Source organism: Phodopus roborovskii, unplaced genomic scaffold (assembly GCF_943737965.1).
Source record: "Phodopus roborovskii unplaced genomic scaffold, PHOROB, whole genome shotgun sequence".
In the NCBI taxonomy this organism is placed as follows: Eukaryota; Metazoa; Chordata; class Mammalia; order Rodentia; family Cricetidae; genus Phodopus; species Phodopus roborovskii.
In genome coordinates this window covers 26,370,099-26,388,497 of record NW_026126470.1, presented here as the reverse complement: position 1 = coordinate 26,388,497, position 18,399 = coordinate 26,370,099, and the positions used below count along the sequence as shown (strand labels likewise).

Genomic DNA, 18,399 nt, shown 5'->3' with positions numbered 1-18,399 from the left:
GTTTTTTAATCACTCAATTAGATTAAATTTGCCTCTGTGGATTTTTTTTCTTAATTCAAAAACATTAGTTTTTGCATCTGAAAAATATTATACCATCATTCCAAATTGTCCCATAAAACAGTAGGCATGGCCTACATTTTTTGATTATCAGTTGAGCTGGAGGATTTTTGAGAACTGGAGTGTGTGTCTGCCATGCTTAGCACTGAGGTGGGCTGGATAGGAGGTCTGAACTGTGCTCTAAGAGCCTGCTCCTCCCTCCTAGGAAATGTATCTCATGACTCAGTGACTGTCTTCGTTAGGGTTTCTGTTGCTGTGAAGAGATGCCGTGGTCACTGAAGTCTTATAAAGGAAAACATTTAATTGGGGCTGGCTTACAGTTTCAAAGGTTTAGTCCACTATCATCATGGAGGGACATGACCACACAGAGGCAGACATGGTGCTGACTTCATCTTGACCAGAAGGCAACAGGAAGTGGACTGAGACTCTGGGCATTGTTGTTCTTTTGCTGCAGCTAATGCCTAAGAAACACAAACACGAGACTCAGCGCCCACGTGGAGTTTATTGAGAGAAGGGAGAGAAAGAGGGGGTAGCTGGTGGCCAACCGGAAGCAGGAGAGAGAGAGAGAGAGAGAGAGAGAGAGAGAGAGAGAGAGAGAGAAACCAGAGAGGGAGGCACACTTGGCGCACTTGCTTTAAAAGGGGGGCTTGCGCATGCGTAACTGAGTCCTCTGGCAGCCAGGTAAAGCTTGAGCCGCCAGGTAAGGCTGATGTAGTGATGACACAGCCAGGAGCCCATCGTCGGGGGCGGGGGTCAGCTGGCTGCAAGTTCCTAACAGGCATGGCTTGACTTATACATACGAGAGAGACCTCAAATCCTGCCCCACAGTGACACACTTCCACTAACAAGGCCACACCTCCTAAGAGTGCCGCCCCCTTGTGGGGGCCATTTTCCTTCAGAAAACCCCAGTGACCGACAGGTGTATATTTGCACGTGGGGAACTGGGTATTAGAAATCAGGGTTCTCCGTGTGTCAGCGCCAGCCCAGCTTCCCTAGCACGTCTAGGTTACTGCCCCCAGGTCCTTCCTTTTCCTTCAAGAGTGTGTTTCTTTTTGGAAGGAGAATCATGAGCTGACCTGTGAAATCTGGTCTCCAGCCTCCTCCCCCTCGTTTCCCCCTCCTCCCCCCTCCTCCCTCCCTCCTGTCCCTCACCTCACCCCTTTTGACGGGGCCTCACTCTGTAGCTCTCTCTAACCTGGAACTTGCCATGTAGACCAGTCTGACCTTGAACTCACAGAGACTCTTGCCTCTGCCTGAGTGCTGTGATTAGGTGTAGGGTGCTGTGCCCGGCTTGATTCTTCCTAATTGGGTTTCAAGCAGCTCCAAAGCTGTGGCCTCGTGATCTCTTTCTCCTGCGGTCGCTGTTTTTCTTGCTGCTTAAATGGGGAAACACTCACCATTTCATAGCGTTCTCATACGGTGTCTCCAGCATTATGTAACACTATAACCACCTGGGGTGGACATGCATTTTAAAAAAATGAACAGCCACTGAGTTTTAGGAAACTGCGCCTCGATTCCTGGACTCTACCGGGTTCCTCTGACAGACTGGGTGCTGTTATGAAGAATCGAAGTCCAGGGAGGGCTGGGTCTACTCTCTGAGGGACAACCGTGACCCTGAGGAGTATGTAGGCTCTGAGTGTGAGGAATGAGTTTGTTCCAGCAGTGGTGATGTTTGTGTACTGATTAGATCTGAAGACTGCAACTCCAAAACAGATGAGCAGCAGAGACATGCAAGGCAGGGTGTGGAGGAAGGGGCTCGCTCTTCATCTTGCAGGCCTACATGGGGCAGCCACCCGCCAGCACTGGCCTGGGTTCTCGCCAGCCGAACACAGCAGGTGTCCACTGTGAAGAAGTTGCTTGAGCATGCCATCCTTCCCTTTCATGCATTCTGCCTCTCTTCAGCATTACTCTGCACCTGGAAGGCATTATCCATTTCCCCAGTCATCCTGGGATGCCCTTTCCACCGTTCCCCTGGGCCACATCGCAGCTGGGACACAGATGAATGGGAGGCTGGGGATAATGTGGTCAGCTCCCCACACCATCCAGATGCTAACAGCTGGTAGCACCGAGCTGACATCGAGCAGATGGTTCTGAGGTTTCTGGCCTCACTCCACTTAATGAGGCTGTGGGATGCTTTTTTCTGGTTCCTTCCTGCCTGTCTAAAAAGGTGCTCCCAGCAATGGAGTGCTTGGGAACCAACCAGGTGGAGGCTTCAGCTGGCATTAAGATCACACTGGTGTGTTGGGGCTGGCAGACATAGTTGGTCATTCATGGGTCCCAGGAGGAGGAGACAGCCCCGCAGGGCCCCTTGGGGAAGCACAGAGGATTAGCATGACAGCTGGAAGGACTCCAGGGGGCTCTGGGGTGTGGCAGATGCTGAGAGGCGTGACATCTGGCCCTGAAGTGATGAGCCAGATGTCAGCACCTCCCAGAACTCATAGGTGTGGGAGAGGTACACTCTGAATTGACTCTTGCAGGCAAATCATTTACTATCTTTAGGAGTTGGCTAGGCCTGGGAAGAGCAGTCTTCCCCAAGGACAGTCAGAGTCAAAAATGTCAGTGTAGGAGGATGCACAAAACCCTTTAACTAGTGTTCATCCCTGTCAAACACACATGACTGACAGGCCCGTCATGTGTGCCTCAGCAGAGACCTCCTCCCTCTCCCCGGAGCCTGCTGTGCCCAGTCCTAGAAAAAGAAGCCTTGGAATTAGAGCCAGTGTGAGACGAGGTGGGAGGGGCCCCTGGGGTGTGCCGACCTGACGGTCTGTGTTCTGTCCCTTCCAGCCAAGACGGACACTGCCTTCAAGGCATTCCTAGACGCCCAGAACCCAAGGCAGCAACACTCCTCCACGCTGGAGTCTTACCTCATCAAGCCCATCCAGAGGGTCCTCAAGTACCCGCTTCTGCTCAGGGAGCTGTTTGCACTGACTGATGCTGAGAGCGAGGAGCACTACCACCTGGATGGTGAGCACCACCTCCCCCAACTCCCCCATCCTACCACCCTCCTCTCCCCCTCCCCCAGCTTCTCCACACCCCGACTGCACCCGCCCCACCCAGCCTGGCCTCTGCACAGCCCCCTCCAATGCCTGTGTCCTTCTAGTGGCCATCAAGACCATGAACAAGGTTGCCAGCCACATCAATGAGATGCAGAAGATCCACGAAGAGTTTGGGGCTGTGTTCGACCAACTGATTGCTGAGCAGACAGGAGAGAAGAAAGAGGTGAGGAGGCTCCCCTCCCCCGACGCTCGGCCTCCATGCTCTCTATGAAGGGAGATTGTTCTCTCTGGTGGGTGTTGCACAGCAAGAATTTTCCTTGGGGAGATGCAACACACACGTGCGTCCACTCACGCCGGACAAGCATCCCGTGACAGACCAAAGTACAAAGGCCACCCAAGTTCTACTTGGTGAACCGATGAGTTTTATTGGGTTACTTACAGGAATATGGGTGAGGGGGTCACTTACAGGGGCAGAAATGACTCAGAGACAGCTATGCCTCCAAAGCCCACCCCAGCATGAGTGACGGCTCACAAAGCTGGGAGCCTGGAGCACACTGCCCAGCCTGCACGCAGCTCAGCAGGGTGGAGGGTGTCCTGTTCAGTGACTCTGGTCTAAACACACGTCTTCCAGGTAGCTCCGCTGGTTTCTGCCTCTTCCAGGCAGCTGCTCTGGACTGAGAGTGACTCTTGGCTGCCTTTATTGTTAACTCTGCAAGGGAGGGGCCTAGCCAGTCTGGTTGGTTTCGGGGACTTCCTGAAGCTATTTCGAATTGTTTGCCTTTTGTCTCGAGACACTTCCTGGGACATGGAACGCTTCAGATCTTGAGGCAACTGATGCACAACAGTAGGCCTCTCACCTTTGAAGACCATGTGTCTTAGCTTCTTTTCCTGTTGCTTTGATAAAATACTCAGGCACAGCACTTTAAAAGGGGCCTTCAGTTGGCTCATAGTTCAGGGAAAGGCCCACTCTGGCGGGGAGGTCACGGTGGCAGGAATGTGAAGGGGCTGGTCATGGTGTTGTCAGTCAGAGAGAACAGTGTGCGCATGCTGGCGGTCAGCTTGCCTTCTCCTTTTCAGACAGTCCAGGGTCCCCACCCACGGTTAAGATGAACCTTCCCAAGGCAATTAAGATAATCCCTGCCCGGCATTCTCCCAGGCCAGCCTTCACCTGGACAGCCCTTCACAGGTGTACCCCGTGCTCATTGTCCCAAACTTCCAATTGACAGTTATGCTCAAGGCTACCCATGAATTTCTGTTTTCACCAGAGCTTTTTATTGGTAGAGCAAACATGTTCCTGACGCTCTGCTCTTTGCCTTTGGGGTCTCCAGACTTAATCCGCACTGCATGTAGAAGTGGATGTCCTTACCCAGTCTGGGCTGTTTCTGTCTGTGAATGCATGCAAGGGTGACCCTGAGGCCCCGGATTAGAATATCTAACATGTATGTAGTCCCAGCCACAGGGTTGGTACTTGAGAAACGATTGGTAGGTGGATGCTGGCTCCAGTGACAATAATTCTCTTCCCTGTATCCAAAATCCCGCCCTACAGGGAGGGCCACACACAGCTAAGAAAGGCTCAGAGTGAATCAAAAATTGTTCCTGTGTTACACTGGATGAAAAAAATGTTGGCAATGCTGAGGTGAGCTGTAAAGATGCGATTAAAGTAGCGATTGAAGTGTCGCGATAGTAGCGATTGAAGTGTCGCGATACTCCTAGGTCCAACGGGAAAGCATTCCATTCTGCATTTTACTTCTGCCTCAGGGACGGGGATCGAGTGCATGCTTCTGCAGGGATCAGGAGGGTGGGAGCAAAAGCTGGCGAAGTTTGCTCGCCTACTCTGCAGAAATTGCCTCCTGCAAAAATACAAAGGGCCATTATCCAGCTGCTTGATTTTTTAAAATTGCATACATTTGTGGGTGTGGGTGTGGATACCAGTGTTTGGAGGGCTGAGAACAGTTGTCAGAGTCATCTCTCTCTTTGCACCAGCTAGTGCCTCTGCCCACTGAGCCATCTTGCCAGCCCCAGGCTCATCTACATGTCCTCAGTGAGACAGAGCTGCAGGGTTTCAGACTGTGGAAAAGATAACATTTAGAAGGCAGGATGGAGATGTAAAGACAGCACACAAGGATGCACACAAAAGCCCAAGCCCTTGGGTTTATATGCACAAGGAGAGAGTTTTTGAGTTGCAAATGGGGCAACCTGGGTTTTCTACAGCCCGAGGAAGTCTGTGAGGGCCACTTCTGAACTGGACATAACTGCATAGCTCCTTCCCCCGCCTAGAGCTGGGATGGCTCCAGCACACTGTAACACTAGGGCCTGAGAGCCTGGGGCGGTGACCGCAGAGGATTTGTCCTTTCTCCCTGGGATGCAGGCCTTTGCCCGGGTGACAGGACAGGACCCAAGAGTATCCCCAGCCTAGAGGTTGTGACTTTATCTACCTGTTCATTCTTCTGTAAAACATTTATAGTAACAGTCTCTAAACCTCCCTAATCACATGAACCTTCCCTACACACACACACACACACACACACACACACACACACACACTCAGCTTTTCCACCGTAACTATGGTGGCCACACCTTTGCAGTTTGACCTGCCAGCAAAGCTAGCTGGATAGTTGAGCTATGACCTTTTGTCTTTTGAATGGGAAAGAAGCACTCTGGCTTTTTATATCGGAATTGGTAGTGTCAGTGTTCTTGGGCTTTAGAGCCATTATTAACTAAACCAAATATTGTGTTACCGTTAACAGTTGATTTAACGTTCAGTATGGCTACTAAGTGATAAATGGGCAAGTGGCGCATACGGTATGGACACTCTGGATAGTGGAAGTTCCGGGAAGGATGAAGAGGGATGGTGTGAGGTCTCATCGTAGTCTTTGGAATGTTGTCAATTTAAGTGTATGGCTTGGTGGGGATTTTCCATCGAGTGTTCTCAGATTTTCCTTGACCACTGGCGATTGAAAAAACTGCGGTGCTGTCGGGTGTGAACATGAGGCTACTATAAAGCCTCTTTGGGTCACCACTTCTGGTTAGAGGCTAAAACTAAACCCTTTGTCTGAGTGTTGGTACTTGACCTTGCCGAGAGCAGGGTTAGTTGTCCTCTGAGGCATTCCTTGTTCATTCCGCACAAGTCTAGCAAGAAATCTTCAGACTTGTGATTTGGCCTTTCCCCTTCTAAAGTGAAGTAAGGTTTTCTTTGATGAATTGGGAAAAGGAGATTATTGGATTCACTATTCCTGAAGACTAAACTCATTTGTCATTCGCCACCAATACCTTTAGTTCTCCTTGAGACATTTCCTTCATTGGACTTGAATTTTGTAGACTGGATCTCACATATTTAGTGTGTGTGAACCTTGGCTTATATTATACCCTTTTGTTATCACTCCTAAAATTTGGATAGGACAAACATAGAACAAAGGAAAAAATAGTGTGTGTGTGTGTGTGTGTGTGTGTGTATCCCATGTGGTTTTTGGTAATGTTGATTTTTATTCCAATTTGGACATGTCTGAATTAACAGATTTTTTTCATTAAAATTTCATCATATTGTGTCCAGGTCAAACAAGGCAACTGTGATGACATTATTTGGCATTTCTAGGTTTGCAACTTCAAGTGGGGGATGGTGTTTACTGACATGAGAAAGTATCTTTAAAATGTGGTGTGTGGCTTTCTATGTTACTTTTAAACTTTCTTCATGTATATTAATAAATAAATGTTGTGTTGGATGTTTCTAAACTTCAAGTGAGGTCATATCGTGGTAAACCCTTGTTCACTTAGAAATGTTGATGTTAAAAATGCATTTAATTGCTCAGTGAGCTCACTGCAAGTTGAAACATTAAGTCAAACTGTGGTAAGTCCAAGCCATCTGTCTGTAGCACACAGCGCGATACTCTGATTCATGTGCAATGTAGAATGACCACATAAAGCTGTTTAGCCATATTTAATTATCCGTACAAAACCAGTATTTTTTAGGAGCAACATTGTTATGAACTGTAGTTGACAACGGCCTAACGTATTTTAAAACCGCACGTAAGCCTCCGTGTGGATCACAGCACTCTGAAAACTTGCCTGTCTCTGGTTTGCAGGTTGCAGATCTCAGCATGGGTGACTTGCTGTTGCACACCACTGTCGTCTGGCTGAACCCACCCGCCTCGCTGGGAAAGTGGAAGAAGGAGCCAGAATTGGCAGCTTTTGGTATGTGTCGGAAGAGGGAACCGAGGATGGGAAACAGCTGACTTATTTTCCAAGAGATGGTTTATTACAATGAAGCTAATTATAGCTTACTGCTCCAGCCACTAATTCTTTGAAATAAATATAAACAAATATAAATTAAGCCTTCTCTATGAATGGGCTCAGGGTAGTGGCCACTCAGTGGCTGTGACGATTTCACAGGCGAGGAACCTTTTTTTTTTTAACATCTTATTTTAAGAATAATTGTATTTGCTAGTCCACGAGTCTTTAATGGGTTGACAATAAACAAAAGTCAAATGAAAAACCAAGAGCAAACTCTTTTGAGTAGCTGGGCGCAACTAACTAACGGGAAGTGCCTTGCGAAGTGGGAAAGAGTCCCTGCAGAGGAACACTGTTGAACAGGCAGCTGTGGATGGCGGCCTGCTTGTCCTTTTGCTCTGGTTTAAAACTCTAGTCTTAGGACACAGTGTAGCATTCTCCCAAAATGGATGTTGTCCTGCCCGATGCCACTAGCATCTTGCCTCACAAGATGGGCCTGACTGTTAGTGGACACCAAAATAAGACACAAACAGAAATAGCTGTGTTTTATTCTGACAAGGGATGCCAGGAATCGTAGGGCTCAAGGGATTGAGCAACATCATAAGCAGGAGGCAGGCGAAAGTGCTCCTGCAGACAGAGGAAGGCTGTTGTGCCCGAAGCAGGGTGGAAAGCAAGCCAGGTACTTGGCCGTGGTCTCCAGAGGGTCAGAGCCTGTGCCTGACATACCAGCCTGTGTCTCCTCCAGCTGCCACGTGTCTGGACCAGTCCTCAGGCTCAGAGAATGAAGCTTCCTTGGGATGTTGTGGCAGTGTCTGGGGTACCAGATCCCACTTTTCAGATGCCACATGTCAGAGAAGCCAGAACTTCTTCCGAGCCTCTCTTACAGGAGCACTCACTGTACTCAGAGTGGCTGATCCTGGGCCAGTCACTTCCCAGAGCCCCTGCTTCTAAAGCCGCTCCCTCGGGGTGGTTCCTTCTCTGTGGCTGTGATAAAACACCACTGCCAAGGCCTCCCAGATGGAGGGTCTGCTGTGTCAGAGAAAGCATGGCAGCAGGCGGTCCCAGCAGGGCTGAGAGATCACATCTGCAACCACATCCAGGAGAGCAGACTGGAAATGGGGCCAGGCTGGGAAGTCTTCCCCAGAAATGCCCTTCCTCCAGCAAGGTCCGTCCTAAAGCTTCCCTAACCCGTCCAAATAGGACAGCCCACTGGGCACTAAATGTTTCACTACCCAAGCCTACGGGGACCATCTCTCATTCAAATCACCACAATCTGGGGTCGGTTGTCAACATATGGATTTTTGGGAAACAGATATTTAAACTATGGCAGAGACTGACACAAAGAACCAGAGATGGGCTGGAATCGTCTTTCCATCCCTTCTAGATGCCAACCCTGGGTCTCCTTTCAGACCCCTGCCAGGTTAACCATGCCTGGCGTTGCTTAAGGAATTCTCTGGAAGGAAGGCTATACATAACTCTACCAATACCTTCCCACCCTATTTACTGTTGAGAAGAGATGGGTTATGTTCCATTTCATTAACTCATTTTCATTCCCTTAGGTTGAAAAGGTGAATTTTATTTCCTGGATTATGAGCACTGTTAGATAGAGAGTAGGGAGGGGAAATACACAGAGGGGGCTGCATTTCCACAAATGCAAGCCACCTTCAGGGTTATTAGAGGCATTTGTATTAGTCCTCCAGCTACTACAGTCAGCCCAGCTAGTTGTTGTGTTATTAAATAAGAAGGCAAAACCACCCTTTTTTGGGGGGGTAGAGGCTATTTCCATTTATTTAGTCTTTCTCTACTTAGATTAAAGGCAGGAACGTCTTTCCCGGCAGGCTTTGACTTTCAGGTGTGGTAAATAAGGTCAAGGTGGGTGGTAGTCCACCACTGGGGATCCCCGTGCTCTCGTAACTGTATCTGTACAGTACCGCCCTATACGCTTCATACTGTAACCGCTTTTATTATCTTTCGCTGTAGTCTTCAAAACTGCCGTGGTCCTGGTGTATAAAGATGGCACCAAGCAGAAGAAGAAACTTGTAAGTGTCCCTACTTCCCCGCGTGTTCCCGGTGCCTCTGTCTACTCCTCTGTTGTGTCTGCACAGTTCTACCGTTGTCAGCAAAAGCTTCTTCTCTGCTTTGTCGGTGTCCCTACAGTGTCCCTAGCCCTCCCCCGGACTGGCTTCCTCCCGGCAGGCAGGCAGGCAGGCAGGCAGGCTCATGTGTAAGATGCTGCGAGTGAATACATTTGCAGTCTCCCACGGCCAGAACCCTCCTAACGCCACTTTTGCCCTTCTCCAGTACCCTCATATTTAATTAGCAAAGCCGTTTGCACAACGTCACATTCATATTGATCATGCAGCCTCTCATGTCTGCCAGTAAAACCCAGAGTGCGTGCTGGGGATGTGATGTCCCTTTGGCTGGCGCTGATACACTGAGCTCCCGCGTCTGTGGAAAGTGAGGGGAGCTGGTCCAGGTAAATTTGCCTTGCTCTAAAACAGTGGACTGCCTCCGTCCCGCAGGTTGGCTCTCACAGGCTCTCCGTCTATGAGGAGTGGGACCCTTTCCGGTTTCGCCATATGATCCCTACTGAAGCTTTGCAAGTACGAGCTCTGCCAACTGCAGGTGAGCCCAACGTGTGCCAGGGTTCCATTTGTTCTTTTTTATACTCGATTATATTTTAGGTGCGTGCGCGCGCGCGCGCGTGTGTGTGTGTGTGTGTGTGTGTGTGTGTGTGTGTGTGTGTGTGTGTGCGCGTGTGTGCGTGCGTGTGTTGTCACTTCTGGGGAGGTCAGAGGACAACTTCTAGCAGTTGGTTCTCCTCCTCTCTCATGTGGGACTCAGACAGACGTCTTCAGGATTGGCAACAGGCACCCTTACCTGCTAAGCCATCTCTCTGGCCCTGGCACGGGAGTTGCTTGTGTGCTCATTCTCGGCCTGCCAGTGCACCTTTTACCTTCTGTGCTAACCCCTCCCTCCATCCCCATTGCCTCATATGTGAATAGAAAATAAAACTCTATGTCGTTTATTAATTTTCTTCAAAGTTGTTTGGGGTAGTGGGCTCCTTGGACTCGATTTGCAGGTAAATTTGCAGGTGTTTTTGGATCATGGGTCTATAGCAGCCATGATAGTATTTTCAGGCTATAGTAGTGTCTCTTTTTTAAAAGTTGTTTTATGTACTGGATTTTGTTTTCCGGTATTCTGTACACCGTGTGCATGGCGCCAGAAAAGGGAGTTACCATTGTGAGTTGCCATGTGGGGGCTACTGGGACATGAAGCTGGGTCCTCTGGAAGAGTGATCGGGTCTCCTAACCTATGAGCCATTTCTCCAGCCCCCCCCCCCCCCGACATCTGTGTTTCTAATGCCATAGACTTATGAGTTATCTGATCATGTTTTCTTATACCGGGCTTATAAATGTGGAGGGCTGGTTTCTGTGGCAAGCTGTAGGCTTCTTTCTTAGCCAGGAATTTTGCCTTAATTAAGGTTCAGACACATAAAGACTTCACATTCTGAAAACAGAGCAGTCTTTGTGACAATGACATTTCTCTCTCCCAACCTCTGTTTTTCATTCTAATCAAATTTAAAGCCGTCTGGATAAAAGCATATTTTAACTGAATTAAAAAGACTGGCCACAATGCTACATTATGAGGTACATTCCAGTGGATTCAAGAATCAGTACTTGGAGATTTCAGATTGTTCCCTTAGTTTGGGGCGTTTCGGCAGATGGAGAGTTAGCTGATGCAGTCTCAGGGGAGGGTTGGTGGCCAGGCTTCTGAATCACCGGGTGAGGCCAACACCGAGGTGTGTCAGTGTCTGCGGTGAATGGCTCCTTTCACGAACACTTTCCTCATGACTTAACACAATGCAGCACTGTGGGCCAGACAGAGCTTCAGCCAGTAGAGCTGGCCCTCTGTATCCACGGGTCCCGCACTGTGAGTTCAACCAAAGGTAGCTGACTCTTGGGGTAAAGGCGCTTGCCGCCAACCCTGATGACCTGAGTTTGATCTCCAGGACCCATATGGTGGAAGGATAAAATGGAACCTCACAAGTTGTTCTCTGGCTTTCACTTGGAGTTGCACACGTGTGTGTGTGTGTGTGTGTGTGTGTGTGTGTGTGTATTCACGCACTCACTGAGCTTCTAGTGCCTGTCCCTTTAACTCAGGTTTGGAGTGAAGTAAAGTTGGTTCAGGCTGCTTTGCACTGTTTAAGCAGATATCAAGCTTGAGAAATTCATCTGTGAAAAAATGTAAATAAGTCTACTGAAATATGCCTAACCTGACATTATCTTATCTAGACGCAGAGGCAAACTCGGTGTGTGAAATTGTCCACGTGAAGTCGGAATCGGAAGGGAGGCCAGAGCGGGTCTTCCATCTCTGCTGCAGGTGAGCGGGGTTCTGGGAAGTCAAGCCCCGACCTGGGCACTGTCCTCCTCCTGTCTGTACTGCGGACCAGCCGGGAGTTAACGCTTGCCAAATAGTAGTAGATGTGTAAACAAATACTTCATTAGAGTGCAGCCATCCAGGGTGAGCCCGCTGGGCAGCCATGGAGGGTGAGCATGCCAGGGTTAGGCATTGTGGGTGAGCTGCAAAGCTACAACAGTCTTGTTCATTTTTCCTTAGTGACGTTTTACATGTAACACTGTGGCTTGAGTATAGAGAGCACACTTTTGGCAGCTTCCCGGTATGAGACACCTTTGCCCCTTGTCCGTTCACCATTGGTGGGATCCTGTCCCAGGTTGGCTGTAGAAGATGATTTGCAAAGTGTGAAGGGACGAGATGCAGCGTCTCTGCCCTAAGGAGGCGGCTAAGCAGTCGGGGCGGCTTTCACTCTTGCCCTGGGGGGGGGGCGTGTTTGGCTGCCCTGATGGCATTATGAATTCCCTCTGTTGAGTGCTGGCTTCCCAACATGTGTAACTCTTCTTTTCGCAGCTCCCCAGAGAGCAGAAAGGATTTCCTAAAGGCTGTGCACTCGATCCTTCGAGATAAACACAGAAGACAGCTCCTGAAAACGGAAAGCCTTCCCTCGTCCCAGCAGTATGTCCCTTTCGGAGGCAAGAGATTATGTGCACTTAAAGGTGCCCGGCCAGCCATGAGCAGGGCAGGTACTATGGGGATTCAGACCTACAAGATTCCCGTCACCCCAGCTCCACTGTAGGACTCCGGGGAGCAGGAGTTAGGTGTGGCCTTCTAGGGGCTAATGTAGGGTACATTGTTCCACGGGGTGAGGCTCATTGCCTTGTCTCCTTTTGGTGGGTCCTGGGGACTCTTCCCTTCCTTCGCTCTCCTTCCCTTCCCTTCCCTCATCTTCCCCTCGCTGCCTTCCTCTCGGCTGGTGAGCTCCTGTCATTGGCCAAGCCAGCAAGCTAATGCATCCTCTTTTGGAAGGGGCGCTCTTAGCCTGCTTATGGAATGAGGCTCCGCTTTGCATGACAGCCAGCTTTGTTGAGTAAAAACAGCGAGCTAGGTGTCAGCAGGGTCATAGCCCACTGTTCTGAGGACACGGTTTCTTCATGGTCTCAGTGAGGGTCCCTTGCTCAGGCAGGAATGACGCAGAGGATGGTAACCCCACTTCGTACCTCACCTCCAACTTTAGTTTTGGTTTCGGTGTTAATTTGGGGAAGGTGTCAGTTGCTACTGGAAAAGAAGAATGGGGAGTTTAACTGCTCCCCAGGAAATGCTCTCAGAGGACTTTCTCTGGAGCAGCAAGGGACACCGTTGCTACCATGTGCAAATGGCCACAGACCACACCAGGACAGACTCAATGCCATCAACCTTCTAATCATCCCTTTCCTAAGATGCAGCCCAGAGTTTTTCAGGGAGGGATCCAGTGAAAGAAATTGCTTTTACATTTGTAGGAAAAAGATTTCTACCTTTGACCCAATTAACCTTTCCACCAGCTCTCAGTTGTGTTGCAGAGGTTCATGAAGAGCTGTGACTCACTTGACATTCTTTAGGTCCCTTGAGTTTAACTAATGAATGTTGGCAGAGGCTACTTTAAGTCTGTTCTTCCGCCAGTTGATATGCTTACTGAAAACCTATAACCCAACACCCCCAAACTGCAAGGTTCTCCAAATAGCCTGAGAGTCATGCATATACCCATATCCGCAGCTTCTCAAGGTGTGCCCCTATAAAATCAGTTCATCGCTTTACAGCAAGAGAGAAATTTGTTGGTGTTTTATGTGCTGTTCTTCCTCCAATCTCAGGGACATTAACCACTCTTGGGTAGGCTTCTGTTGTTAACCTAGGAACCTAAAATCAGAAATATATTTGAAAAAAAAAAAAAAGAAAGAAAAAGAGAAAACACACACACACACACACACATGCACACATGTTTTGCCTATGGGACATACCAAAGGTTTTCCACTGAGATGTTCTTGGAGATAAAACTGGCCCACTCCCTGCCCTAAACTGTTATGGATATCAAGAAGAAGCTGTGATGCCATAGCCTGTTGGATTTGTTTGATCGAAGGGCTTTTGTTTTGTTTTTTCTTCCTGATGGCTCACTTTTTTTTTTTTTTTTTTTTTTTTTTGCTGAAAACTATTTCTATTCATTCTGCTTTTGAAGTAACTCACTATCATCTAGTGTCCGTGTTCCTGGATTTATAAAATGGCACTTCAGGGGTTCAGGCAAAGACTGTCTCCCTGAGACCGAGAGGGACTCACTAATGCTAGCCGGGTGACTGAGTGTCCTTTTCAGAGAGGACACTCAAACCCTGATTCATTCTGCACTTCATATGAGGTGTGCAGCTTGGATAGCAGCAAATGCCCTTGTCACACATACTCTAGAGTCAGCCAGTGACTGAGTTAGGCCTTTTTATATTCTACACGTTTCTTATGAAAAACTTGGAACTCATGGAGCAGCTAAAAGAGTTTGTATATCAATATTCTTTAATTCATATTTTGCTGTTGCTTGCCCGTCTGTCTCACTTTGGCACATTTCAAAGGTGCAGGCACGATCACACGTGGCCCCTAATACTCCGTCATGAAGATCACTCACGTTTCCAGTAGGCCAGTAATGAATTGGTGTCATTTGAATGTAGCCACTGGGGGAAAGTCAGGCTGTACTCCATGGAGTTAGGCTCAGCCTGAATAGACGCTTTTACTTTTCCCCCAGTGGAGAAGTAGATTTTCATCTCCTACCGTTTTGACCCGGATTTGGTCTTCTTTTTCCCTTTAGACAAGAGCGGTGTCCGTTTGTTCAGTGTTTGGAGTTAATGGGGCACTCGGGGTGCTGACAGTAGTCATCGTCTGATAGGGCTGAAGCAGCCTCACTGCTTTTCAGACTGGGGTTTCAGGACAGCGGCTCCCGACTGGTGTCAGAGGCTGTGGAAAGCCTGCCCTGCATTTCACCTCAGGGCACCCAATGCAACAGCCACTGTGCTCCTCCAGGAGAAGCGGCATCATTCCCACAAGAGCCCATGCTTGCGTGTGTCTGTGTGTGCTGGGAGTATGCGCTGTTACTGTTTGTTTGCTTGCCTTTAGTAACCCTCCCTTCCTGGAGGACGTAAAGTGAGGTAGATGCACGAACACCAAGGTTTTAACTTTCAGTAACTTTCTATGGCCCTTTGTTCCCGGTGCTGGAGTGGTCTCTCTTGTTTATTTCTCATTCCAGTCGGGTGCTGGTGTGGTAATCCCACTGTAGAAGAGTTGGTGATTGACAGCATGTAGTTAGGAGTTGAGACTGAGGCTGTATGTGCTTAGCCTCAGAATTCATATCAGACAAATCAGAAACGGCACAAAAAGTGGATTGGTAGCTGTGTCTCCCTCTGGCAGCTGGTTTTTTCATATAAAATCTCCCAGAGAATGTGGTGCCCTCTGTCTAACTCAAGTCCCCAAGAAACCTTTTGTTCAAGCCCCAAGAAAGCAGTGTCACAGTCCAGTGCTCCAGACAGCACTGTGGTCTCTACACAAACAGCAAAACCTAGAAGCCTCTCTCGGGCTCACCAAAGACCTCTGTTGTAGCTAGATGACCCTGGGAACCTCTGCAGCTCTGTGCCATGAGCATGGTTGTGTTGAGGACAGTCGCTGACCCAACACCGAGGGAGGCAGCAGGCGTCTGTGTTGCCTGTCTTGTGGGTGCCCAGGACAGAGTAGATTATTTCCTTCCCCATAGCCTACAGCCTCTCGTGTTATTGACCCTGACCTTCATCTCTAGGCCTGTCCTTACAGCACCATCTTTAGCTCAGATCAAAAGGGCGGTAAGGGCTAGACCTGAGCCCCCGAAGCCCATTCACCTCTGATGTTTCTTTTCTTTGCTTGCTGGGTTTACATCTCATGGTAAAGCGTGTGGGGGTTTATTTTTTATATTTTTGTGTGTGTGCGCAGTGTCTGCCCCAAGCAAGTCTCTTGGGAGGAGGCGGCGGCGACTGGCTCGAAACAGGTTTACCATTGACTCCGATGCCGTCTTGGCTGGCAGCCCGGAAAAAGAGCCCCAGCAGCCCCCCAGTGGTGGGGACACTGACCGATGGGTAGAGGAACAGTTTGATCTTGCTCAGTATGAGGAGCAGGATGACATCAAGGAGACAGACATCCTCAGTGACGATGACGAGTTCTGTGAGTCCGTGAAGGGCGCCTCAGTGGACAGAGACCTGCAGGAGCAGCTTCAGGCTGCTTCTATCAGTCAGCGGGCCCGAGGACGGAGAGCCCTCAATAGCCATGCCTCCCGCATGACACAGCTCAAGAAGCAAGCCGCCCTGTCGGGCATCAATGGAGGCCTGGAGAATGCGAGCGAGGAAGTCATTTGGATTAGGCGGGAGGACTTTGCCCCCTCCAGGAAGCTGAATACTGACATCTGACTCTCTTGTCCCCAGAGACTGTGTGTAGATATGACGTCGGCCCACCCTCCACTCCGCTCACCCTCCTGTGCCGTCCACGGGAATGTCCCCTTAGGTTCCACTCTTGCACACAGGTTCTGGCAGCTGACTCAGGTCTGAAGCCATGTAGCCACCCACCTTTGTCATTCTTAATGACAGCAGAGAGAATCGTTCAGAATCCCAGCTAAGCTCAAGTCCTACCTTCTGTATATTACCAAGGGCTTTTATTTATTCTCAGTTCATCGGGGCCTGGAGAATTAGAACAAAGACTCTATAGCACTGGAAATCAGTCTGTCCCCACCCCGGCAGTCGAAGCAAAGTATCAGGGGGACAGGGTAGCATACACACAGACATCACAGCTTGTCCCCTCTGAATCTAGTCTCTCAGCTGGGAAACAACCACCTTTAAACACACACGCACGCACGCACGCACGCACGCACGCACGTGGGACAAATTGAAAGATCTGTACAGCCTGCAGTGTTCCGACTCCTCCCTCTTCAGTGTCTGAGCATACCCGTGTATTTTAAGAATGTGGGAGGAAAGGGTGGTCGCCTCTGTTTGATGAGCCTTTTATTATTTTTCCTTTGTTTACGTCTATAGCTGGTCTTACTCTATGTCAGTGTTTGAAAGCTCTAGTTTTGCAGAGAATTATAAAGATGCCAAACTCTTGGGGAAGAGATCCAAATTTATCACTGAAAGAGAGAGAGAAAAAGAAACACTATTTTTTTGTATTTTTCTTGAGATGCAGGGGCACAAAGAGATGAGAATTTTGCAGTGTTAGGTGTAACTCAGTCTGAAAATGAATATATAACTTTTTGCAGAGCCAGTGAGGCATGATGACTTTATATTTATATATAAATGGCCAACAAGAAGCTCATGCTAAGAATAAACTTTTTTTTCCCCGAGAAACAGATTTTTTTTTACATGTCTGAATCTATATTTGAGATGGGAGTTTGGTTGGATTACAGGGCAGGGAACGGGCAGTGTGTGTCTGTTGCACATGGCAGAGTTGGGAGCCTCCTTCTCATGGGTTGCCATGGTGGTCATTGCTTTTTTTCCCATCAAACTGCATCTTCATCCGTAGGTGATTCCCCCTTCCCTGACAGTCCACAACCAAATCTCAGAACCTCTTCAAACACATCCTCGGTGGCTAACATTTACTTCATGCCAACGCAACAGGGTAAACTTGCTAAGGGGCCTACTCTTCTAGATGGATGTCCAAATAGGAAGGGCAAAAAAACCCATTATAGCACTTTCTTTTTTTTAAAAAAAAAAAAAAAAGGTTTATAGCTCTGTGTTCCTCCTTCCTCCCCATTTCATGATGTCCATTCCCTAAGAAGGGTTTAAATAATATGAAAACTTTCTTTTTGGAAATAAATAAATATATATATATATATATATATATATCTATTTGGTGTTTGATACATCGGTAGGTACTTTAAAGACCTGAATTTTATAGTAGCTTTAGCAATTATATTTTATAAGAATCAGTTATGACTTTATATTTCCACATAGAGAGTTCAGAACATGATGCTCTAAGCCCCCTCCCCCGCTTGCTTTCCTGTCCTTCCTATCCTCTTCCCTCCCCCTTTCCGGTTTCCAGGGCTTTGAGCTTGGTCTTTTCAAAGTTTTATTCTATTAAAGTTTTTGCTATATCTTCTGGTTTTCTTAAAAAGCTTTAGAATGGTTTCTATACCCTTTGTATCACCACATTGTTCATACTGTCTCGGGGTCGATTGTGTCCGGATGGAAAACGGAAGAAGAGGTGTTGAATAGTCAGCATTTTTAGTCTCCCTGTAACACATCCATTGGAAATACTGGAAAGCCTGGTGCTTAGAGAGGTGCCGTTGTCTCTTGTACATAAGGTCACGATGTGTCTATGTCAAAAGTTCTTATATATTTCTTTTATAAGCTGAAAGAAGGTCTATTTTTATGTTTTTAGGTCTATGAATGGAACGTTGTAAATGCCTGTCCAACAATAAAAGTACTAAAAAGGGCCTGGGTGACCCTGTGCCTTTTTGGATAGAACGATGAGGATGGTGAACTAAATGTAGGGGAGAAAATTCCTACAATTGTCTTTTCTTAAATTACATTAGTGTGTGTGTGTGTGTGTGTGTGTGTGTGTACATGCACATGCATGTCATGGTGTGCCTGTGGAGGTTAGAGGGATAGCCCACAGTGTGTGTGTGTGTGTGTGTACATGCACATGCATGACATGGTATAGCCCACACAGGTTGGTCTTTCATACCCTATACATCCCAGAGAATGAACTCAGGTAGTAGCATTGCTTTTACTTGGTGAGTTGGTGG

General features: G+C 48.3%; 1 protein-coding gene across 1 annotated transcript in view; it reads left to right on the top strand.

Moving 5' to 3' along the window:
* The window catches only part of Tiam1 (TIAM Rac1 associated GEF 1), a 119,075-nt gene extending 100,988 nt beyond the window's left edge, over positions 1 to 18,087 (top strand). The window contains exons 19-26 of the mRNA XM_051191808.1: positions 2,842 to 3,021; positions 3,158 to 3,276; positions 7,133 to 7,241; positions 9,258 to 9,316; positions 9,800 to 9,902; positions 11,573 to 11,660; positions 12,207 to 12,379; positions 15,603 to 18,087. Coding sequence (XP_051047765.1) covers positions 2,842 to 3,021; positions 3,158 to 3,276; positions 7,133 to 7,241; positions 9,258 to 9,316; positions 9,800 to 9,902; positions 11,573 to 11,660; positions 12,207 to 12,379; positions 15,603 to 16,072 — 1,301 coding nt within the window. The 3' untranslated portion in view covers positions 16,073 to 18,087. The remainder of the gene's footprint in view (positions 1 to 2,841; positions 3,022 to 3,157; positions 3,277 to 7,132; positions 7,242 to 9,257; positions 9,317 to 9,799; positions 9,903 to 11,572; positions 11,661 to 12,206; positions 12,380 to 15,602) is intronic.
* Positions 18,088 to 18,399: the final 312 nt, after the last annotated feature.